Here is a 25620-nt window from a genome sequence, read left to right on the forward strand (position 1 = left end):
CCTTTTACTATTATGTTAGGACATTTTTGGACTCCCAAACACTTTACACTTTTCCTAAATTCAGGAGCCTCATTAATTATTGACATAATCTTTTCTGTAGACTCTGCATTTTTATTGCTTCCATGACATTTTAAATACCCATGGTAAATTATTCTTCACAGTCTGTCATCAGTAATTAGAAAATATTGCAATGTGCTATAAAAGTATTTCTATATTTAAGAGTAGTGCTTTCTGCCTCTCTGTATAGCAGTGTGTACAATTAGTTAAATAGACTCTTCATCTGAAGCAAGACATCACACTAAGTAACTGCTTAGTTTTTAAACTGAGCTAATAGGAGTTTAAAACAAACTATTTAGAAGATGATGGAAAACCCTGTGACTACAATTATATATGGTTAAAATTATTACCTCTGCCCAGATTTTAAAATTAATAGCAGGCAGAGCATCCACCACATGTTAGATATTCATTTTCCCTCTTGTTGGAATAGACAAAAAATGTTTTTAAAAATGCTATTCATTTTAGATTCATAGTTATTTAATTCTTCAAAATATTATTTGTTATATAGAAATAATGTGATTTAAGTGAATTATACTCTGATTTAAACTTATTTATGACCATAAGCAAACATAAGAGGCAGATAGATGTCATCTCAGGTCTTTTAGGTTTCCTTAACTTCCCTCACTCACCCCCTCAAACCCCCCTTCACTTACACATACATTTTCATCCTTCCATGGACCTCACAATCCTGATTATCTGGGGACAAAATTTTTAATTAAATGATGGAATGAATCTAGTTGCTAATGGGAGGCACACATCCAAGTAACAGTGTTATTCACAAACCAATGTCCCTGCTTTCTCCTTAGTATAAATGTTAGGCAAATAGGAGGGGTTCAAGTGATAGACTAAATCTGTGTATTACCACATAGGTTCTTGACTTCATGGTTTTATTCTTATCTTATTTAGGTTGAGTCCTTGGGTAGTTCTGCTTAGTGAAACAGGGATGTTAGTGGTAAAGCACTACTGTACTGTAGGTTCTACAGACAGTGGAATTTGTTTGGCTCATTGTTTAAAAAGAAGTTTCCCTATGTTGTGAGATCTGCACTTAGAAGAAGGTTACCATGGTCATAAGACTGAAAAAAATCTCAAATATCTATTTGCTTTTAGTCCACCATGCCAACTATTTCACTGTTAATTGGATAGAAAAATACAAACTATGTTGACCTTTGACATTCTTTTGGAAGCTAGAAAGGAAATAGCAGCAATATTCTGGCGAGGCTTAGGAATGGACTGAGAAGAGAAAAACTAGCATGCTTTTTGACTTTAATTATGACTCTTCTGCAGTGTACTAAAGAAGTGCTTTGAAAAGAATGTGGCCTTTTTCATTGTGTGTGAATTCAAAATCTTACAGCTTTATAATATTTTTTTCCTGTCAAGTCCTGAATGTGGTTGACCTTTTGGATAATGCATTTTTGTTTGCTTTCAAATATTAAGAAAGACCTCTCATGTAACCTTTTGTTTCCTTTAGGACTTAAAAAGTGGTGGGAAAGTGATAAAAGTTTATGGGATAAAGAAGAGCTCCAAATTTAGACATTTTTGTTTTATACATCTTATGGGTAAGACAGCCCTGAGCTTACCTATTAATATATCTGTAATAATAAACTAAGCTTTTGGTGCACTTTCCTTTCTCCTGCTTCTGTTTGTTAGTATTTTCTGCCTCCTATGTGATGTATTTTTTCCCTCCCTCTTCTTCCTAAGAAGTAGATTCCTCTCCCCTTTCTCTCTTCTGCTTTTCCCTGTCTGGGGTGGTCTTTTGGAGATTTCAGGAGAGGCACTGTGAGTGACAAGACACATGTTGGAATGAGCAAGGTGTGCTCACAAATTATTGAGGAGAAAGTCTGATTTGAAAAATGATTCTTGTTGAGGCATTTTAAGAGACAAGAACGGGGATAATTCTTATGTCTATAGGATCTGCCAGTGCATCTCACTAGATATATAATGCCCTCATTCCTCAACTGCTCCAAATCTAAAGATTTGGATTTTCACTAATATCTTCTGTCTCTGGAACTTCTTTCCACAAACTTGTGGTGTGGAGTGTCTTGATGCAATAGCAAACAGATTACTGTTTTCTGGTTGACTCTGAGTGTTTTTATTAGCTATTAATTTATTTTATTCCTCTTTAGCTCTTCATTTTAGCTCCTCTGCTAGCTTCTGCTTATCCACATATGCTACCACTGTCTCCACCACTATCACTCTTATTTTGAAAAGGGAACTATGCAAGAACTTAAAGTCAATGGCTTCTCAGCATCCAGTCTATATTTTCTAAATTACCTGCATTTCTACATTAATGAGCCCTCTTGAATTCAGTTAAAATTTAATGCAACCGGAATATTCATCCATACATACATGTATTCAACAAATATTTATGATATATTGGGTGCTATTATTTTATAGATTCTGATTTACTTAGCCAAATACAGGAGAATTAGCTGCAGAAGTTAAATACAGACCATTCTGTTTTCTTTTTCTCTTTGAGCCTCTCAAGCATCTTATTCTGAGTCTTGGGTTAAAGATATGATAATACATAAAATAATCTGTCCCAGTTCCCAATACATCTTAGTGGTGTATCTTACTATTGGATTTGTGTTTACAATGCTATGATCTATAAAGCCTTAATATCAATAAAAGGAAAACCTTTGGCCCACACTCCATTTATTTATTTATTTATTTATTTATTTATTTTTTGTCTTTTTTTGCTATTTCTTGGGCTGCTCCCACGGCATATGGAGGTTCCCAGGCTAGGGGTCTAATTGGAGCTGTAGCTGCCAGCCTCGCCAGAGCCACAGCAACGCAGGATCCAAGCCAAGTCTGCAACCTACACCACAGCTCACGGCAACGCCAGATCGTTAACCCACTAAGCAAGGGCAGGGACCGAACCCGCAACCTCATGGTTCCCAATTGGATTCGTTAACCACTGTGCCACGATGGGAACTCCATTTTTTTTTTTTTTTTAATAAGTAGTTCAGAACAAGAAGAAACATTATAAATGGCTTGATTCTGTTCATTGAATGCTCTTTTCACTTAGAAAATGTTGACAAAAACCAACAGTCCAACTATAAGGAAACAGTCAATGAAAACAAATCTGCTTATGAGAACATTAAAGAGCCATTTCATTGAGAACTATATGGAAAGATTATACTACAGTATGAGAAAATGTTTATAATACTATCATAGCTATGTTTCCCCAAGAAATAGACTCTGAGATGGAGATTTGTGCTGGAGAATGCTAGTGGATAGTGCCCTCCAGATCAATGACCCAGCCAGGCAAACCAAAAGGGTAGGTTTCAAGACCTGAGTAGTTCTTTTGTAGTTCCCAGTAGACCTTTTGTAATTCATAGCTCCACCCTTTGAGTCATTCTTTTTCTTGAAAGATAGCATGTGTTTGCAGCCTAATAGTTTTATCAGACCTTTCCCTGTGAGGATGTGAAGTGGAATGGGAGAGCTGTCTGTAGGGGCAATCACAACAAATATCTCAGCGATCTCTTCAGACTTGCTCCCCATTGAGGCAGAGATCATTGTTTTATAGCTCACCACCTCCCAAGCTAATTCTCTTTGGATGCTGGCTGCCCTGAGGAGGGTACAAGACTTTGGGCCAGGCAGCTTTCTTCACCTGGAGGCAGTTCCCAGAGCAAGTCTCAGCATAGAGCTGATAGCATTGTATACTCCCAGCATCCGCAAATAATGAAATGTTACCCCAAAAGAAAAATAAATAAATAAATATTTTGTGTACATTATTACGTGAATTCAACTGCAGTATATGTGTGGGTATGTACAAAAATTGGGAAGGGACACAGAGAAAATAAACACAGTTGTATTACAAAAGTGAAAGAACCATAGGAACATAACCTTTTTATCAAATAAGCCATGAAACCAAAAAGATTGTAGTTTCCATTATAATATTGGAAGAACTCAGGTATGGTGTTTCCTTTTATCTCAACTTTAAAAGACTATAGTTTTTTTTTTTTTTTTTTTCTTTTTGCTATCTCTTGTGGCTCTGGCGTAGGCCGGCGGCTACAGCTCTGATTCGACCCCTTGGAGGTTCCCAGGCTAGGGGTCGAATCGGAGCTGTAGCCGACGGCCTACGCCAGAGCCACACCACAGCTCACGGCAACGCTGGATCCTTAACCAACTGAGCAAGGGCAGGGATTGAACCCGCAACCTCATGTTTCCCAGTCGGATTCGTTAACCACAGCGCCACGACGTGAACTCCAAAAGATTATAATTTTTGTTAATTAGTGCGTGTCTCAGGCTTTCCACTGTTCTGTTAGTGGAATATCTTCAGGTATGGTATGACAAACATAGCTCAGTGTTCCTGTCAGATTCACTTTGAGATAGTATTACATATGAATGCTTGTTCTGCTTGGGGTGCTAGCTTCAACCATTCCTAGAGTGGCCTCATCTACGATGCCAAAGAGGCGGTGCTTATGAGTTCAGTCCCTATGCATGCCATTGATACTTTTCTTTGCAGCCATAAATTACTTTCCTACACAGCCCAACATCTTATATGTGTGGTGAAAAGGCAATTGGGTATGAAAAATGTGAATATAGCAGGGCAAGTAAATCAAATATGATACTGAAAAGTAGTTTGAGGTATATGCTCTAGTAAGGAGGAGTAAATGCATCTATTTTCCCAAGTTTTAGCACATATACACAAAAGACTGTAATACTGGCTTAAAAGCATCTCATGTTAGCTCCTCTTTTCTGGCTGTAGATCTCCTATCCACTGCTTTCTTGTTTTCCTCCAAATCATAACTTCTGAATCAATATACTATGTCTTTTTTGTAATGTACCATTGTTTTGTATGTATATATATTTATACATGTATGTATATACATTTAAAACAGTTCTTTAGAGTTGCCTTTAATACATTTTTGAATTGGTTCTTTGAAAGCACAAGATGAGAAGACGAAGGAGAGTGCTAGAGCGAGTTTCAGGTATGTGTAAAGGATAGGAGGTTAGGAGAGCAGGTAGATTTGTTCAAATCACCAAAGAGGATATAATAGGACCAGTTGAGTAAAGTTATAGGAATAGATTTAGCCTTGATGGAAGAAGAAAGGACCTTTGTGATTGCTAGAGATAGTCATTCTTGGAAGAGTTCTCAGGAACTCCTCATCCCAGGTGGCTTTTAAGTATAGGAAGGATGATTTTCTATGAGAACTGCTATTTTTTGAAGGTGGTTGGATTGAGTTAACCAGTGATGTTCTGGTTTGCTTGTCAACTTCATGCATTGACATTGTGTGAACTGATGTGTCTGTAAGTTCGGATTCTCTTTTAAATGAACATATGTAATAACTCGTCATCCTCTAGAAGTATAAAAGTATTAGGATGGTTTGTGAATGCTGTAAATGCTGTTGTAAGCTACAGCTATCACTACATCATGGACACATGATACATTAATTTTTGTTACATGTAAAATTCAGTGCTATTTGGCTAATGAAACATTATTTTAGAAATTTGCAAAGTATTTATTACCTAATTCAATAGGAAAATTGTTAAAAAAAATTCATATTCTTATCAATTTTATTTATAACCACAGTACTTTTATTCCAGAAGTTAATCCTCTCTTACAAATTGGACAGAGGCATAGCTCCCAAAACTGTTTGGGATCACGATTTAGCCATTATAAATAATATAACAATTAAAGAGACATTAGCATGAGATCCTGCTGTAGAGCACAGGGAACTATATCTCGTCACTTGTGATGGAGTCTGATGGAGAATAATGTGAGTCATATATGAATATATGACTGGGTCACTTTGCTGTACAGCAGAAATTAACAGAATGTTGTAAATCAACTATAATAAAAAAACTTAAAAAAATAAAGAGGCATTAGTGTTGATTAACAGCTCTAAGCCCTCCGATAACCCATCCTTGTGGAAATTATGCTCTTCTGCTGCCACTATTGTGACCTCCAATTTGAACTGGGCCAGTTATCTTTAGCAGAAGCCAGAAACTATGCATTTGCATAATAGTAATCCTCTTCTTTAACTTCTTAGCCATCAGGTAAAAGATTGGTAAAACATGAGAAATTATAAGGGTTCATCTCTGTAGGGAGATTTCAAAGCCTGTGAGATATTGACATATTTTCACAATGTGGCAGATTGCATTTCAGAGGCAGAGCCCAGGTGTGAGTGCAAGGATGAAACAGGTGCTCATGCAGCTCCTCTTTAATTAGCTCATATTTATGCATTCTTTGAATCTGCACCACACTGATGTGTGGCTGCTGGCTTAGTGTCTTCCACAGCAGTGTGTCTGAGTGCTGAGGAAGGAAGGCTGGAAAATGTGACGAGCCCTTAATCAACTGACAGATGGGCAGCTTCTGATAGCAAGCATAACACAAAGCCCTGATAAGGCTGCCTGATTATATATGTGCTGTCCTGAGTCCATCCATTTCTTAGTTCTCACCTGTGGCTATTCATTGACAAAGGAACAGTAATTCATCAAATAATAAGCATTCAAACTTATTAAATTAGTTGTTTAGCATAACTTACCCATACTTGTGTAAAAAGTCCTACCACTGAGTATTGAAGGGCATGAAAAATAGCAATATAAAAACTGCAATATAAAAACGTGTGTGTATATATAGACATAACATATATGATCTATTAACATATCTATGTATACATCGTATATGATATACATGTATATTATACATAGACATGTGTTCAGCCGCACACAGCCATGTTTATTTTTTCATTCATTAAGTGATTCTTTTATCTATTCATTCAAAAAATATCGCTACAAACAGTCATTGTGCCAGCGATTAGGATTACAGTGTGGTCTTCATTTAGTTTCTCAAAAGCTTCATTTTAGTTTCTCTTCCAGGACCTTTGTATACATGTTCCTTAAGTCTGGAATGGCTTTTCTTTCCTTCAGTCTGCTCCTTCTTGGCTACCTAGTTGAGTTTTACTTGTATTTCAGATGTGTCACTTTTTAATGGAAGCTTTCTTTGACCCAGTAGATTACATTAGGCCCCTATTATATGCTCTCATAGCATTCTGCACCTTATTGTTCTAACACATATGGCCATGTAGTTTCTATGTTGGATTATATGTACATTTATTGGCTTATTCTGTCTTTCACAAAGCTCAGCGATGGTTAGCCCCACATCTGTTCTGATCACTGCAGTTTCCCTAGTGCTCAGCACTGACACTAAGAACAGTTCTCTCTCTCTCTTTTTTTTTTTTTTTTTTAATAAATGAATAAATGGTGAATAGGACATAACCTTTGTCTTCAAAGAGATTAAGCCTGATGGAAGGAGTGGACTAGCAACAGCTGTTGTGTGATAAATGATAGGATGGGGGTAATCACAAAGTGCTTTGTAAACCAAAAAAGTAGAGGCATATATCTCAGTCTTTGAGTGTCAAGGGAAGTATTCTAGAGGAATTTAAGTGTAAGAATCTGCAAGATGAATATAAGAGAATAACTATCTAAGCTGAATAGTCAGAGAACAGTATTCAATTAAAACTCAAAACTGAACAAAATAAAATGCAAAAAGTAGTGTGGTGTGGATAGAAACCTAAAAGTGAGAGAGACATTATTGAGCATGCTCAGGAGACTCTAGATGCTTCATAATGACTTGTGAGATGTGAAGTGAGGAAATTGGGAGAGATGAGCTTGGGTCTTAAGTAAAAGCTGGATCAAGCCGTACTGAGTTTGGGCTTTATTCTAAGGGCAATGGATAATCATGGGAGGGATTTAAGTAGATATACTTTTTTTTTTTTTTTTTTGCTTTTTAGGGCCATACCTGTGGCATATGGAAGTTCCCAGGCTAGGGGTCTAATTGGAGCTACATCTGCTGGCCTGCACCACAGCCACAGCAATGCCGGATCTGGACTGCATCTGCGACCTACACCACAGCTCACAGCAACACTCATCCTTAACCCACTGAGTGAGGCCAGAGATCAAACTCCTCAACCTCATGGTTCCTAGTCAGATTCGTTTCTGCTGCACCATGACAGGAACTCCACAGATGCATTTGTTTTATGTTTTGCATTTTAAACTTTTAATTGATCTTGAATTTTATTTTATTATTTTGTGGTGTGAGATGGGATTCAATTTTGTTGTTTCCCATATGGCTAGTTCCATTTATCAAATAAGCCATTCTTTCTCTGTTAAATTAAAACACTATTTTGTGATGTTGAAACTTATATACACAGATTTGCTTCTGAATTCCATTATGATTCAATAATCTCTTGGTTTCTATACAAATACAGGTTTTATTTTGTTTTGTTTTGCCTTTTTGTCTTTTTGAGGGCTGCACCGGCAGCATATGGAGGTTCCCAGGCTAGGGGTCTAATCAGAGCTGTAGCTGCTGGCCTACATCACAGCCACAGCAACACTAGATCCAAGCCGCATCTGTGACCCACACCACAGCTCAAGGCAATGCCAGATCCTTAACCCACTGAGAGAGGCCACAGATCAAACCCCCAACCTCATGGTTCCTAGTCGGATTTGTTTCCGCTGCGCCAAGACGGGAACTCCAGAAATACAGTTTTAATTATAAAGCATTTTATTTATTCCAATATCTGGTTCTTCCTCAGTAATCTTCTTATTTGTGAATTTCATGCCTATCCTGTTCTTCATATGAATATTAAAATTACTGTGCTAGTAAGAAGACGTGTTGAGACTATAATTGGAAATGCATTAAACTCATATTAATTTGGGGTGGATTAATTTGGGGTTTTCTTATCAATTCAATATTATTTAAAATAGCATTGTAAATGTTTTGCACATCAAAAAAAAAAAAAAAAAAGCAAGAAAGAGCCTTGACATTGAAAGAGTTTCTACGTTTTCTAAGTATACTATCTTTATTAGCAAAAGGAGATAGTACTTTTCCTTATATATGCCTAGTAATTATTTTATTTTCGTATTTTATAGCATTAGTTAGAACCTGGAAAATAATATTGAATAACAATGGTGATGGCAAACTTATTTGTCTAATTTCTGATTTTAGTTGAAATGTTCTTAGTATTTCACAATTTAGAATAAGCTTTGCTTCTGGTTTTTGAAAAGAAGCATTTATTGTATTTGAGCAGTTTCTCTATATCTCTATTTTACTGAAAATTTTAATTAAAATGTTTAATTGTAGACTTTTCAGAAGCTACTGATAAAAAATCAAAATTTGCAAATGATCTGTCATATGTATAAAATGTGTGTGTGTGTTGCAAGGTTTATTGCTCCTTGATATTTTTACTTTTTACCATCTTCTCTCACCAGGACTCTTCCATTTCATTTGTTGCTTAGTTAATGTGTTTTCTCAATTATTTTCCTCAGGTGTTCTTTGAGTGATATAGTTTCTGAATCTTTGCCAGATATCTTGGCTAAGTAATGAATTCTTATATTTAATTTCTTTCAGTATTCCACATATATTATTCTATCATCATCTAGCTGCCAGAATTGCAAGTAAGAACAATTATTTAAAAAAAAATATTGGAGTACAGTTGACTTACAATGTTGTATTGGTTGCAGATGTATATCCAAGTGAATCAATTGTATGTTTTCTCATCAACCTTGGCTGGAATTTGTGCCTTTTCCGTCAAGATTTTCTATAGTTCAGGAGGACATTGTATTACTGGTTTGGTTGTAGTCCTTCCTCCACTGCTACCTTTTTGTCTTTCTAGATCATACTGTTTTTAGAGATTGTACATTTAATGAGTTGTCCTACTAAACTGTTTACAGTCAAGGGAAGGATCATAGATGAATATTTATAATACAAGGAATATCTGGTATATCACAAAAAGCCAGAAAGATGTGCTTTGCTATTTGAAAATAAGGAGTAACAACTGATAATGTTGGACTGTACTTTTATGATGTTCTGCTTTTTAGATGTAGTTTCTGGGTGAAGAAATACATTGCATCACTCAGGGTTTGGTTTTATCCCTTAGTCCATGTTTCTCATGTAATATTTGTGTACTGTATATTTTAAAGTATACATTAGCATATTCTCAAAATTACAAACTGTAAGCTTAACCCTCCCAAATATTTTTGTGTCTTAAGAATTTACTATATTTAATACTTAAAATATAAAGAGAAATTAATTTTAGTTCACCTACACTTAAATATATAACACATGCTGTATTCTTTTTGGGGAGGACAGAGATGCCACAAATGCAATAAAAGAAGAGTTAAGTGCCTCTCAAGTGGTAGGAAATCACTGTTTAACAGAGATTAAGAGAAAATTGATAAGGACCTTTCTTTTTACTCTTATTGCAAATGTTTTACTTATTTAACTAGTCAAGCTATAAAGGTTTTTTCCCACCCTACCAAAATTCAAATGAGTTGTATTAAGAAATCAGATTCAAAACAGTTCCCTTAAAATTACAATTTGTGCAGTGGTATATCTTTTCCACCTTTCTTCTGTTATTATTTATGCATATGTAATATTTACCATTAAATCTTTGGGATGCAGACTAACTTTACTTATTTGTAGATTGGTATGGTATTTTTACAAATACCATTTTTACAAATTTTTGTCATCTGGGTTTCAAACACAGTTGAGAAACATCTTATGGTCTTGCTAGATAAAATAAATTATTCTTGACAAATAGTGTATGCTGTCACTTATATGTGGAAAAAAGCCAAACTCATAGAAAGAGAGAGTAGGATAGTGTTTACCTGAGGCTGAGGGAAATGGGGAGGTGTTCTAACTTCCTATTAGAAGATGATAAGTTCTAAGGATCTAATGCATTGCATTGTGATTATAGTTAACAATTGTGCAGTATACATTTGAAAATTAAGAGAGTAGATTTAAAATGTTCTCACACACAAAAATGAAACAGTAATTTTGTGAAGTGATGGAGGTATAAACTGATGGTAAAGTGCCAATCATTTTGCAACATATATGTGCATCAGATCAACGCATTGTGTACTTTAAACTGATATATCTCAGTAAACCTGGAAAAGTAATTGTTTTTCTAAAAGGATAAATATTGCATTAAAATGTTGAAACCTCTTCGACTTGGAGATACCCTTGTGATTGAATTACATTTCTTGGATATTTGGTTGGATGAAAACTAAGTAATAATCAAAAAATAATTAAGGAATGTCCACAATTCACAGAAGTGAGTAGTTCATAAGTATTCAGCTCCTCGATTGAAGTTTAAGTAATTGCAAAATATACCTTTTGCTTTGGTATTTTTATATGTTTGTGGAGACTGATACATTTGCTGGGTGATAAAGATGATTTCTGGACCTAGAAAGACACCAATTTCCCTATTTTATTAATAAATCTTCCCCTTAGAGGATCTAGGACCCAGTCAGTGCATATTTTTGGTGCAGTATCTTTCTGTATTCTCTCAGTTCTCAATAAAGTTAACATTTCCCTTTCCAAGCTTGGAGGTCAGGTATTTAAAAACAATTTTATAAAATAAGTAATTTAGCTCTCTAATTATACTGATTCAGCTGAAAACTAATGTTCTGTTTCTTTATCTGCCCCTCACTCCTCAACACATTATATTAAGTCTTTTGCCTCCACCTCTCCATGTCTTTGACATGCTATGTCAAAGGTCCCTAAAATTCTGACCAATCCAGTTTAAAGTTTTTTTACTTGACCTTGCATGGCATTTGATAACTGCTCTTTGTAGCTCCCATCTATTGACTTCAGTGATGCATTAATTTTTTTCAACATTCAGCTATTATTTATTGAGTACCTATTAAATGCTAGGCAGAATGCTCAGTACTGATGATATATCAATGAGCAAGATATGCATTTTTCCCCCATGCAGATGTTTTACTCATTTGATACTCTGCACAATATCATGTAATGTTTATTACACAAGATTTAGTATTGGACAGACTCTTCTCGGAGACCTGGCTTTGCTACCTACAATTGTGTGAACATGGACAAAGTTCATAACATCCCTTACTTTTAAAATGGGGGCAATTAAAAATGTCCATTTTCTAGGAATTTTTTTTCTTATTTACCATTGTTTTAATTATTCAATTAATTTTATTACATTTATAGTCATAAAACAATCATCACAACCAAATTTCATAGCATTTCCATCCCAAAACCTCAGTGCATCCTCCCACCCCACAACCTGTCTCATTTGGAACCCATAATCAAATTCTGTGAGTCAGTATCTGTTCTGCAAAGAAGTTCATTGCATCCTTTTTTTAGAATCCACATGTAAGTGATAGCATTTAATGTTGGTGTCTCACCATCTGGCTGACTTCACTTAGCATGGTAATTTCTAGGTCCATCCATGTTGCTGCAACTGCTATTATTTCTTTCCTTTCAATGGCTGAGTAATATTCCGTTGTGTATATGTACCACATTTTCTTTATCCACTCCTCTGTTGATGGACATTTAGGTTGTTTCCATGTCTTGGCTATTGTATATAGTGCTGCAATGAACATGGTTTTCTCTGGATAGATGCCCAGGAGTGGCATTGCTGGATCAAATGGTAATTCTATTTTTAGTTTTCTGAGGAGTCTCCGTACTGTGTTCCACAGCGGTTGCACCAATTTACATTTGCACCAACAGTGTAATAGGGTTCCCTTTTCTCCACACACTCTCCATCGCTTATTGTTTGTAGACTTTTTGATGATGGCCATTCTAGCCAGTGTAAAGTGGTACCTCAGAGTGGTTTTGATTTGCATTTCTCTAATAATTAATGATGTTTAACATCTCTTCAAGTGTTTATTGGCCATCTGTATGTATTCTTTGGAGAATTGTCTGTTCAGATCTTCTGCCCTCTAGGAATTTTTAACATTTTAAAGTTATGAAAATATTTGGCACACTACTTGGCACTAATTATCCCTTCTTATAGGAACTACCTAATTCAATAAGTATAATCTTTTACAGACACTGTAGTATCTCTTTGGCTGATATCTGGTCTTGGAACTCTTAAATCTACCTTGCTGATTAGTTAACAACTCATCTCAACCCCTCTGCTTCCCAGCCATTATGCACTTAGTCCTTGCCCTTCCCTGACTATTCTTGGCTACTCCATCTGCTAGAGTGCTTGTTCCTTTCTTATTGGCCCTTTGCATATCTACTTTTTCTTCAACTTTTCTTTCACACTTTATCTCCTTGAGGAGAAACTCAGACATTCTTTTCTCTATACCTCCTGTATATCTCTATACTAAATTATCTGTAGGGACCCATGAGAGAAAAATATGTATCTAGTTGTCTTGGTATCCTTTGATGTGGCACAATGGTAGCCTAAGAACTTGATTATATTAATCAAGCAAACACTTAGAATGCTTAGTTCTTATGAATGGTTGTTTCCTATTTCATTTATAGCTAAGGGATGTGAGTGTTTAGGCTCTGCATTGTTTTAAAGAGGTGAATTAACAGTAATTTAAAATTCTTTTAACTTACCTGTTAATGAAAGCAGCTTTGTTGTAAGTTTTTCCTCTTGAGGAAATGTATTTTTGAAGATCCATATGTCAAGCTGTCATAGCTTCTTGTGATATGAGCAGATGAGCATTGTGTCTGCTTTAAGTGAGTTATTTTGAGAGGGTTAAATTATAAGGGGAGCCTTGGAAGTGTTGCTGAACTGAACTAATTTCTTTAAACTTCTAAATTTTGAGATATTTAAAGTGGAAGTCTTGGGCTTTTATTCATAGCATGTTTGTAAAAGTTGAAGTGGTCATTGTCTAGTTTTAGTTTTTCAAACTCTTAAAAATTTTTCTTTTCTGATTTTGTACAGTTTAAGAGTTCTGAGACCCAAAGAAGTTATTAGTTAATTGAATATGGTGTATATAGAATTACCATGTACAGTATTCGCGTATAGTATTAAAAATAATTTAATTTTTCTTTATTGATACAAGGCACGTTAGCACCATGGTAGGCCTTAGCCTTATCATTTGAGACTTAACTATTATATCTTATGTATAGATGAGCTTTTTGTAGAAGTGCTTTTTAAAGCATCAAGGATTTATAGTTTATGGACTGCTATACTCACAAGTAGTTTTTATTTTTTTTGCCTCTGGTGAATTTACTTGTTATTTTCTGGATGATTCTTTGCATTTCTGGCATTGGAAATAAAACATAGAAGCAATCCATAGAATATTTTCAGTGGTACATGGATTTTGTCATTCAGCAAACATAGATTATAGATATTTTTACGTATTCTGAAGTTAGTTTTTCAAAAGAATTTCATAATTAAAAATCATTAACAACAAAGAACATTGTCATTAAAGGGACATTGATTTGTATATAATAGAATTTTTTTTTTTTTTTTTTTTTTTTTTGTCTTTTGTTGTTGCTATTTCTTGGGCCGCTCCCGCGGCATATGGAGGTTCCCAGGCTAGGGGTTGAATCGGAGCTGTAGCCACCGGCCTACGCCAGAGCCACAGCAACGCTGGATCCGAGCCAAGTCTGCAACCTACACCACAGCTCACGGCAACGCCAGATCGTTAACCCACTGAGCAAGGGCAGGGACCGAACCCGCAACCTCATGGTTCCTAGTCGGATTCGTTAACCACTGCGCCACAACGGGAACTCCTGTATATAATAGAATTTTTTAGTTATGTTATAGTGATGGTTATGTAAGGGTTTGATGTAGGAGGAAATTTTAGTGAAAGGCTTTTCAGATAGCTAGTAATCAAACCAGGAAAGTACGGTATGCAGTCCAACAGGGAATAAAGTTCTAGGAGGAAGAGATGATGAACACTGTCAAACTAATGGGAAAAAACAAACAAACAAACAGGTTAAGTACGGTAAGGACAAAACAGGATGTACTGGTTTAAATAATTATAAAAGTGTATCAGTGTAGTAGTTGGAGCAGGAGCCAAATTGCAGTGAATATCATCTATCTTGTTTTCTGTCAAACCAGAGAACTGGACAGATAACTGCTATTATTATTAATTCCAGCTGGCATTATTGTTGTGAATGCAACATATGTTGAAGTTCAGTCTTGTAACATGACAATGTGAGATGAGTAGTGATGCTTTTATCCTAGCAGGTAACTTTCTCAGCTTGCTTTGAACATCAAATCTGTGAAACTAAAATTAATGTGAAATACTTCTTTATAAAGGGACTGTTTTTCACTTAAATTTTCTACTTCTTTTAATTTCACATTGATTTTAAGAACTTTGTCAAACTAACCTCTTAACTTAGTTACCACAGTATTTAGACTCTGTAGTAAGTAAGCTCTCAAAAATACTTGATGTGTCTAGACTCTATTTTTAAGATAATATTTTTGCCTATGTTTTATCATGTCACCAGATAGAGAGAACTCAAAGGGAATAATAAAGGTAGGAACAGCACACTAAGTCTTAAAGACAGCCTAGACTGCTTTGCATTCTAATGGGACACTAGCAAAGGGACCTGTTTTTTTTTTTTTTTTTCTGTCCTAACGTTTAGGACTTCCTTATAAGATGGGATAGGTGAGACAATAAAATATGAATATGTAGAATAGATGTTTTGATTTCAGCTGAAGTCAAAGGAGAAGCTCTAGCATGTGTTAACGTAGAAGTTTCTTAGGATACCGACTCAACTCTTTTATCTGTGCTGTATACATTCTTCCTCTTTGGACCAATATGTTTCCTCTGTATTTTTCCTTTAATCATCTTCAAGTGTTGATCTAACTAGATCACAGGTTATTCTGCTTCTAATTATCATATAACATGTTGTATGCATATTTGTTATAAATTATTATAATCCATTGTTATAAAGTAGATTTCCTTTTACTATGGCATTTGGGAAAGAATATGAACTGAGAAAACTGAACAATGGCCTTTAACTCTGTCTGTTCAGATTCTTACTCCACTTTTATTTTCTCTTATTTTTGTAGGTGAAAGAATGAATGCAAATCATTTCACAGTTTTATTTCCTTGTTTTGTTTTTCTCTTCCTGGGGTCTAGCTGACCTTCATGCCTTTCTCTGAGATTACTAATTTAAGTCCTTCTGTTTACATGAGATAACCTGATACCTTTCTCTGCCCATGTACTATAGATTCCCTCTCTGGTTGATATTTCCCACTTAACAAATGAATTTTGGTAAACAAAATAGTAATATTGAATGGACATGATTATGGAGACAATTTTATAGTTGCCTCACAAATTCTTTAAAGATGAGGGAAATCATTAAGGAAGATATATTATTCATGATAATTACAACACATGGAATAGGGTATTGAAAAGAAAAGAGTATAGCTAGCTTAGCATTTAAAAAGTTAGTGCTTCAGGGGTTGAGGGAAAGGAGAAATGCATAGGTAGAGTAGAGCACAAAGAATTTTGAGGGCAGAAAAAATACTCTGTATGATACTATAATAGTGAGCACAGAGACTATAATGGTGAACACATGTTATTGTACATCTGTCAAAACTCAGATGCTCAACACCAAGAATAAACACTATTGGGTGATATTGATATGTCAGTGTAGGTTCATTGGTTGTAACTAACATAACACTGATGCACAATATCGATAGTTATGAGGGGTAGTGTGTGTGGGATACAGGGGGTACTTGGAAAATATCTTTATATTCTGGTCAGTTTTGCTATGAATCTAAAACTGTTCTAAAAATAAAGTTTATTAAAAACAAACAACAACAGCCAAAGTTTATGCTTATTGACATCTCAAAAGCATCATGAACATACTAAATTTTTCTTTCTTTAACTCAAAATATATGAATTAAACTATTTGAGTAATTGAGGTTCTCAAAGGGAAATACCTCTCTTGCTGCACTCACTAGCTACCTCATTTGATAAACATTACAAAAGCTATAAATTCAATTACTTATGCTGTACTTCATTAACTTTTGGTTCCATTTGTCTCTAGGTTTGAAGTTTGAGGAAATTCAAGAAAGATTTGGTGAGGAGTTCTTTAATATATGCTTCGATGAGAATGAAAGAGTTCTTCGAGCTGTAGGTGGCACGTTGCAGGACTTTTTTAATGGCTTTGATGCTTTATTGGAACACATTAGAACTTCTTTTGGAAAACAGGCCACTCTGGAGTCTCCGTCATTCCTATGCAAAGAGCTCCCTGAAGGTACTCTTATGCTTCACTACTTCCACCCTCACCATATTGTGGGATTTGCAATGCTTGGGATGATTAAAGCTGCAGGAAAGAAGATCTATCGGCTGGATGTAGAAGTTGATCAGGTTGCAAATGAGAAACTGTGCTCAGATGGTTCAAACCCAGGCAACTGTAGCTGTCTTTCTTTCCTTATCAAACAATGTGAAAATACTAATATCACGAAGAACCTTCCACAGGGAACCTCCCAAGTTCCTGCAGACCTGAGAATTAGCATCAACACCTTCTGCAGAGCCTTCCCTTTCCACTTGATGTTTGACCCCCACATGTCAGTCCTTCAGCTGGGAGAAGGACTAAGGAAACAGCTCCGATGTGACACTCACAAAGTGCTTATGTTTGAGGACTGCTTCGAGATCGTTTCTCCAAAGATTAATGCCACCTTTGAAAGGGTCCTGCTGCGACTGTCTACTCCGTTTGTGATCAGGACCAAGCCTGAGGCTTCTGGCACTGAGAATAAAGAAAAGGTAAGTGACTTGATGTGGGTGGTGGGAACTAGGAGATTACATAATTGTTTCAGTAGATAACATGCTGGCAGTACTTGTAATTATTTAGGCAAGAGAGCTTAGTGTGCCATTTAGAAAATTACTGGCCCCTGGACATATCAAAAAAGATTTGGATTTATTCCCAGCCATTTGCATAATCCCTTTCATTAATTTATTTCATCATATAAAAAGAAGAAATGTATTTTTACTAGCCATAGTAATTATAAAAATGATAGGACTCACTAACAACCTGATACTGTAAATCCATGAATATTTCCATTGATTTAAGTCAAACTGTGACAGAAATGGTAAGACTGATTGCAACATTGTGGGAAGGATAACCTAAATAAATGTGGGTAAAACACTAGCTATACTTTGAATATGTTATGCTCTAAATTTCATAATCTAGGAACATATGGTTTATATCCTTTTTTTTCTTAAGGTGCAGAATAATGTATTTTCTAAAAGTTAAAAATTAAGTCACTATCTTAAGACTTCTCTTCTGATTAAACTTTAGTATTGATAAAAACACATTTCTTGAGAATATGTTCATTCTTTGAGAGAATACAGAATACACTAGGATTATTCTATCATTCAATTTAGGAAATATTAAAGCTGTTGGTTTTGTTTTACAAAACTACAATATTCGGCTTGGAGAGATTTGGCCTGAGAACTGAAGTTAATGTTTTTGAAAATGTGCCTGAAGTAGAATATATTATTACCAACTGTTAATTGCTTTATACATTTTGTAGATTTGAGAAAAATTAATTCAATTTGAAGTTACTGCTTCAGATTTTTCCTCCTATATTTCATCTGGCTTGAATGTCTATTTAATTTGTATACCATGGTAAGAAATAGACACAATGAAATGATGACTCAAATGCCAAGGCCCCCTGCCAGTTACAATAATGAGGAACTGTGCTCATTGAGAAGATGCAATTATAATTTAAACATGTTAGTGGCAGTTTAAAAATAAAGCAATAGGCAGGATTTTTAGTTAGAATAAAGATAGCAATCCTCTCATCCTGTTTACGTTTCTGCTTATTCACCTGGGTTTGCCAGAATAGGAAATTTGGGAGCCTACAATTGGTCCAAACAAAATTACAGTCAATAAAGTTATGCATGGAATCATAACCAGATGAATAATATTTTTGAACTATTATGTTGCCAAATTCCAAATTTATAATTTCCTAAAATATGGCAAGAAGAAAATCTTGGTTAAAAATTTTGATTCTGTTGATAAATTTGAATTTTTCTAAAAAATCATTATTTTTCCCATACTTGCTGGTCTTGTTAATAACTCCATGTTTTCTGAATTTTCTAATTTTATATTGGGCTTTGATAAGAAAGTGCTATTTTTCAATAATGTGAGATATGTATTCTTTAGTCTAACAGTGAAGGCTTTCATGATAATTTAACTATTTGGGCTATACACTTAATACTAAGGAACCACTATGCCTGCCATAAAAGAGGAAAACAATAAAAAATAAGAGCTAATCATGCAGCTGAATGATGGTTAGTCATTTGCAGAATGAACTGAAATGCTTTTGCTAAACCACAGTCTTTGTGTTGTCAGTCAATGTTTAACTATATGATTAGAGGTAGAAGACACTTGTGAGCAATTTGGTGAGATAACCACCATCCTTGTTTCAAATAATTTATATCTTGATTCTTCAGTAATGAGTTATAAAGATTTAAGTGTTGGTTACCAGAAGCAGGAATGTCACTGAGAGGCATTGGATGCATTTTCAGAGAGGCAGAGGGGAATCTGTGTTTTTCAGCCATGGATAACTCATCCTATTATCAAGACTAAGTTAAAATAATTCTGTGAAAACTTAGGCTGCCTACCTCAGAAAGTTATTTGTGAAGATTAAATGGCATAACCCATGAAAAATTCTTATCATATCTTCGGCTTGAGGATTCAGTATTAAATAACTTGTTCATTATTATTACCTCTACCACTATTATTATTATTATTGTTCCTTTCCCCTTGTAACATTCCTCCTATCCATTCTCTTCTTCTCTTCTTGCCTTATAGAACTAAGTACTGGAGATCAGTAGGTTGAATAATGTTAGAGAAATATCAAACCCACCTAACAACTTCACAATATGACTTGGCTTTGTCTTCTTAATAATGAATGACTTAGAAGACCACTTGTCATAAATTCTTCAGGTGCTTTGTTTGGATCTGTTTTTATTATTATTATTATTTGTAGGCTATCATTGCTTTAAAATCTCTAGTCTTTTTTCAGATTCACTGAAGTTTGGAATCAAGTTTTTTATTAACTATGTCTATTAATATCTTTTATGTTCACTTGTTACAGCACTTTGTTGGGCCAGAAGCTTCCAAAATAAAATAGACTGGTTAGCTTAGGCAGAACCTGAAGCAGCATTAGATTTTGAGAAACAGTAAATAATATGAGTTCCTCTGACCTTTTTTTTTATTTCTTAGTTGCAGTGCTTCAAAGACCTTTAATAACAGGGTGGAAGGAGTCCAGCATTTGAAATACATCGTCCCTGCAATAGAGCAATAGCATTGTTATTCATCTTCTGTTCTCAAGTTTAGACAGAACTAAGGAAAAGCATAATAACAACAACATAGTTCTTTTTCAATCCCCAGAAATATTATTATCACATTTGCCTTATTAATTAGAAGCTTCAAAAAAGGCTGGGAAATATTTTTCAAAGAATAAGGAGAGACTTAACTAACTTTTGATTTTCTGTGGTCAAATCAGTTTCCAAAATGCTCCTTTTTCTTTTCTAGACATGCCTATCATTATTCTGACATGATGACTAAAACGTTTAAAGTATATTTATTAATCTTAACATAACATAGTGATATTGTCGAGAGACAAATTTCATCCAGCTGTCAAGAATACATTACTTGACTTTAACTTAAAATTAATTTCATTTGGGAAAATGAGAGCATTCCTTCTCTTTTTAAATCACAATAGTTTGTTAGAGAATTTCAAATACTAAACAGTAATTTTAGTGATGAACAAAATGACATTAGGTTTTTTTCTGTAAATGAGCACTGTGGAACTTACATGTAACTTTGATCAGAATTATCTGGGGATTTCTTTGCTCTTCTAATTATAAATGAGATATTTAATTTAATTTTTATGTTTGTTTTTCTCTAGAACTGCTCCCTGAGCATAAACTGCCTTTTACAGTAGGTTAGACAAATTTAGATTATTTTTTTAAAATTGAAGTATAGTTGGTTTACAATATTTCATTAGTTTTAGGTGTACAGCATAGTGAGTCAGTGTTTTTATAGATCATACAGCATTAAAAATTGTTACAAGAAAATGGGCATAATTCCCTGTACTATCCTTGGTGCTTATCTATTGTGTACATAGTAGTTAGTATCTCTTAATCCCCTAATTCACCCCACACCTCTCTCTTCCATTTGGTAACAACTAATTTATTTTCTTTCTTTGTCAGTCTGTTTTGATTTGCTTATACACTCATTTGTGTGATTTTTTTTTTTAGAGTCCACATATAAGTGATATGTAATACTTGTCTTTGATTTATTTCACTAAGCATAATATATTATCTAGGTCTACCTACATTGCTGCAAATGGCAATATTTTATTATTTTCATGGCTGAGTAATATTCCATTGTATATATTTTCTTTATCCATTCATTTGTTAATTTCCACTTGGGTTGCTTCCATATCTTAGCTGTTATAAACAGTACTGCTATGAATATTGGGATGCATGTATCTTTTCTAATTAGTGTTTTGTTTTAAATTTTTTAATTTTAGGGCCACAACATATGGAAGCTCCCAAGCTAGGGGTCAAACTGGAGCTGCAGCTATCAGCCTACACCACAGCCACAGCAATGCCAGATCCCAGCCTTGTCTGTAACTTACATACAGCTTGTGGCAGAGCCAGATCTTTAACCCACTGAGGGAGGGCAGGAATTAAACCTGCATCCTCATGGATACTAGTCAGGTTCTTAACCCACTGAGCCACAACAGGAACTCCTTAAATTAGGGTTTCATTTTTCTAATGGATATGTACCCAAGAGTGAAATTGGTGGATCATATGCTGATTCTATTTTTAGGTTTGAGGAATCTCCATATTATTTTCCATAGTGGCTGCACCAATGTACATTACTGACAATGGTTGGCAAGGATTTCCTTTTCTCCACAATTTCTCTGGCATTTATTATTTTTAGATTTTTTTTCCCATCTCTCTTGCTTTCTGCTATTTATTTTTATTTTTTTATTTTTAATGATTTTTATTTTTTCTATTATAGTTGGTATACATTGTTCTGTCGGTTTTCTACTGTACAGCAAACTGACCCAGTCTCTCTCTCTCTCTCTCTCACACACACACACACAATTCTTTTTCTCACATTATCCTCCATCATGCATCATCACAAGTGACTAGATATAATTCCCAGTGCTATATATACAGCAGAATCTCATTGCTCATCCCTTCCAGATGCAATAGTTTGCATCTACTAACCCCAGACTTCCAGTCCATCCCACTCCCTCCCCACCACCTTGGCAACAACAAGTCTGTTCTCCAAGTCCATGACTTTCCTTTCTGTGGAAAGTTTCATTTGTGCCATATATTAGATTCCAGATTCAGGTGATATTATATGGTGTTTATCTTTCCTTTCTGACTTACTTCACTTAGTATGAGAGTCTCTAGTTCCATCCATGTTTCTGAAAATGGCATTATTTTGTTCTTTTTAATGGCTGAGTAATGTTGTGTATATATACCACATCTTAATCCATTCATCTGTCAGTGGACATTTAGGGTGTTTCCATGTCTTGGCTATTGTGAATAGTGCTGCAATGAACATACTGGTGCACATGTCTCTTTCAAGGAAATTTTTGTCTGGTTATATGCCCAAAAGTGGGATTGCTGTGTCATACTGTAGTGCTATATTTAGTTTTTGAGGTACCTCCATTCCGCTTTCCATAATGGTTGTAACAAATAACATTCCTACTAACAGTGTAGGGGGGTTTCCTTTTCTCCACAACCTCTCCAGCATTTATTTGTGTACTTATTAATGTTGGCAATTCTGACTGGTGTGAGTTGGTATCTCATAGTACTTTTATTTGCATTTCTCTAATAATCAGTGCTGTTGACCATTTTTTCATGTGCTTGTTGGCCATCTGTATATCTTCTTTAAAGAAATGTCTATTCAGTTATTTCGCTGATTTTTCCATTGGGTTGTCGGTTTTTTGCTGTTGAGTTATATAACTGTTTTGTTTATTTTAGAGATTAAGCCCTTGTCAGTAGCATTGTTTGATTTTTAGGTTTTTTTTTTTTTTTTTTTTTTTTAATAGTTTCCTTTGCTGTGCAAAAGCTTGTCAGTTTGATTAGGTCCCATTGGTTTATTTTTGTTTTTGTTTCTGTTGCCTTGGGAAACTAACCTGAGAAAACATTTGTAAGGTTAATGTCAGAGAATGTTTTGTGTTATAGTCTCTTCCAGGAGTTTGATGGTGTCTTGTCTTATGTTTAAGTCTTTAATCCATTTTGAGTTTATTTTTGTGCATGGTGTGAGGGTATGTTCCAGTTTCATTGATTTACATGCAGCTGTCCAGTTTTCCCAGCACCACTTACTGAAAAGAGTATCTTTTTCCCATTTTTTATTCTTGCCTCCTTTGTTGAAGATTAATTGACAATAGTTTTCTGGGTTTATTTCTGGGTTCTCTGTTCTGTTCCATTGGTCTGTATGTCTGTTTTGGTACCAGTACCACACTGTCATGATTACTGTGACTTTATAATATTGCCTGAAGTCTAGGAGAATGATGCCTCCTGTTTGGTTTTTGTTCCTCAGGATTGCTTTGGCAATTCTGGGTCTTTTGCGATTCCATATAAATTTTTGGATTGTTTGTTGTAGTTCTGTGAAAAATGTCGGGGGTAATTTGACAGTGATTGCATTGAATCTGTAGATTGCTTTGGGTAGTATGGCCATTTTTACAATATTAATTTTTCCAACCCAGGAGCATGGAATATCTTTCCATTTCTTTGAGTCCTCTTTAATTTCCTTGACTAATGTTTCATAGTTCTCAGATATAAGTGTTTCACTTCCTTGGCCAGGTTGATTCCTAGGTATTTAATTCCAATTTGAATACCTTTTATTTCTTTTGATTTTCTGATTGCTGTGGCTAGGACCACCAATACTTAAACTTTTCCAAAAGGTAGAAGAAGAAGTTACACTCCCAAAGACATTTTATGAAGCTGCCCTAATACCAAAACCAGACTTAGATACTACCAAAAAAGAAAATTATAGGCCAATGTCTTTGATGAATATAGATGCAAAAATTCTCAACAAGATTTTAGCCAACTGAATCCAACAACATATAAATAAGATCATATACCACGACCAAATGGGATTCATCCAGTTTCACAAGCGTGGTTCTATATATGCAAATCAATCAACGTTATACACCACATTAACAAAAGAAAAGTCAAAAACCACATGATCGTCTCGATAGATAGAGAAAAAACATTTCCTAACGTCCAACATCCATTCATGATAAAAAACTCTTACCAAAGTGTGTTTAGAAGAAATATACCTTAATATAATAAAAGCCATTTGTGACAAACCCACATAAATATAATACTGAATGGAGAAAAGCTGAAAGCCTTCCTGCTAAAATCTGGAACAAGTATGCCCACTTTCACCCCGTTTATTCAACATAGTTTTAGTTATAGACTTTTTGATGGCAGCTATTCTGACAGGTGTGGGGTGATATCATTTTTTTATTTCCATTTCTGTAATAATTTGTTATGTTGAGTTTTTTTTCCATTTTCCTGGTGTCCATTTGTATTTTTCTTAAAAAAAAATTCATTCAGGTTTCCTCCCCAATTTTGATTATCCTTTGTTTTTCAGATATTGAGCTATATGAGCTGTTTATATGTTTTAGATATTAACTCTTTGCTGGTCATATTGTTTGCAGATATTTTCTCCTATCCTGTAAGTTTTATTTTCATTTTTTTGATGGCTGCCTTTGCTGTGCAAAAACTTTTCAGTTTAATCAGGTCCCATTTTTTAATTTTTGCCTTTTCTTTGACCTTAAAGGACAGACCCAGAAAAATTTACTCAATTTATGTCAGTGTTCTGCTTGTGTATTCTTCTAGGAATTTTATGGTTTCCATTCTTACATTTAGGCCTTTAATCCAGGTTTGATTTATTTTTTAAGGTATGGGGAATGTTCTAATCTCATTGTTTTACATGCAGTAATCCAGTTTTTCCAATAGCACTTGTTGAAGTGACTGTCTTTTCTCTGTTGTTTGTATTCTTGCCTCCTTTGTCATACATTAATTGACCACAGGTGTTTGGGTTTATTTCTGGGCTCTCTATATTATTCAGTTGATCTCTGTGTCTGTTTTTGTGCTAGTACCATGCTGTTTTTCTAATTGCACCTTTGTAATATTGTCTGAAGTGTGAAAGGGTGCTATCTGCAGCTTTGTTCTTTTTTTCTCAAGATTGCCTTTGTAATTCAGGGTCTTTTGTAGTTCCATATGAATTTTAGAATTATGTATTCTGGTTCTGTGAAAATGTCATAGGCATTTTGATATAGATTACATTAAATATCTAGATTTTTTGGGGGGTAGTATGACCATTTTTTTGTCATTTTGTCTTTTTAGGGCCACACCCATGGCATCTGGAGGTTCCCAGGCTAGGGGTCCAGTTGGGTCTGTAACTGCCGGCCCACACCCCAGCCACAGCAATGTGGGATCTGAGCCACATCTACAACCTACACCACAGCTTATGGCAACACCAGATCCTTAACTCACTGAGCGAGGCCAGGGATCAAACCCATGTCCTCATGAATGTTTGCTAACCACTGAGCCACAACAGGACTCCCAATATGGCCATTTTAACAGTATTCATTCTTCCAATCCAAGAGCACAAGGTATCTTTCCATTGTATCATCTTCACATTCCTTCATCAGTGTTTCATACTTTTCAGAGTATAAGTCTTTCAACTTTTAAGTCTTTAACCTTTGGTTAAGTTTAGTCTCAGGTATTTTATTATTTTTGCTGTGGCTTTAAACAATATATATTTCTTTTACTTTCTTTTTCTGATCATCCATTGTTAATATATAGGATGACACAGAT

At 34.9% G+C, this 25620-nt stretch overlaps 1 protein-coding gene across 1 annotated transcript in view; it reads left to right on the plus strand.

Annotated features, from left to right (window-relative positions):
- The window catches only part of GUCY1A2 (guanylate cyclase 1 soluble subunit alpha 2), a 409223-nt gene that overhangs the window by 89219 nt on the left and 294384 nt on the right, over positions 1 to 25620 (plus strand). Inside the window, exon 4 of the mRNA XM_003130093.6 lies at positions 16790 to 17508. Within this exon, the coding sequence (XP_003130141.3) occupies positions 16790 to 17508 (719 nt within the window). The remainder of the gene's footprint in view (positions 1 to 16789; positions 17509 to 25620) is intronic.

Source organism: Sus scrofa, chromosome 9 (assembly GCF_000003025.6).
Source record: "Sus scrofa isolate TJ Tabasco breed Duroc chromosome 9, Sscrofa11.1, whole genome shotgun sequence".
Classification (NCBI taxonomy): domain Eukaryota; kingdom Metazoa; phylum Chordata; class Mammalia; order Artiodactyla; family Suidae; genus Sus; species Sus scrofa.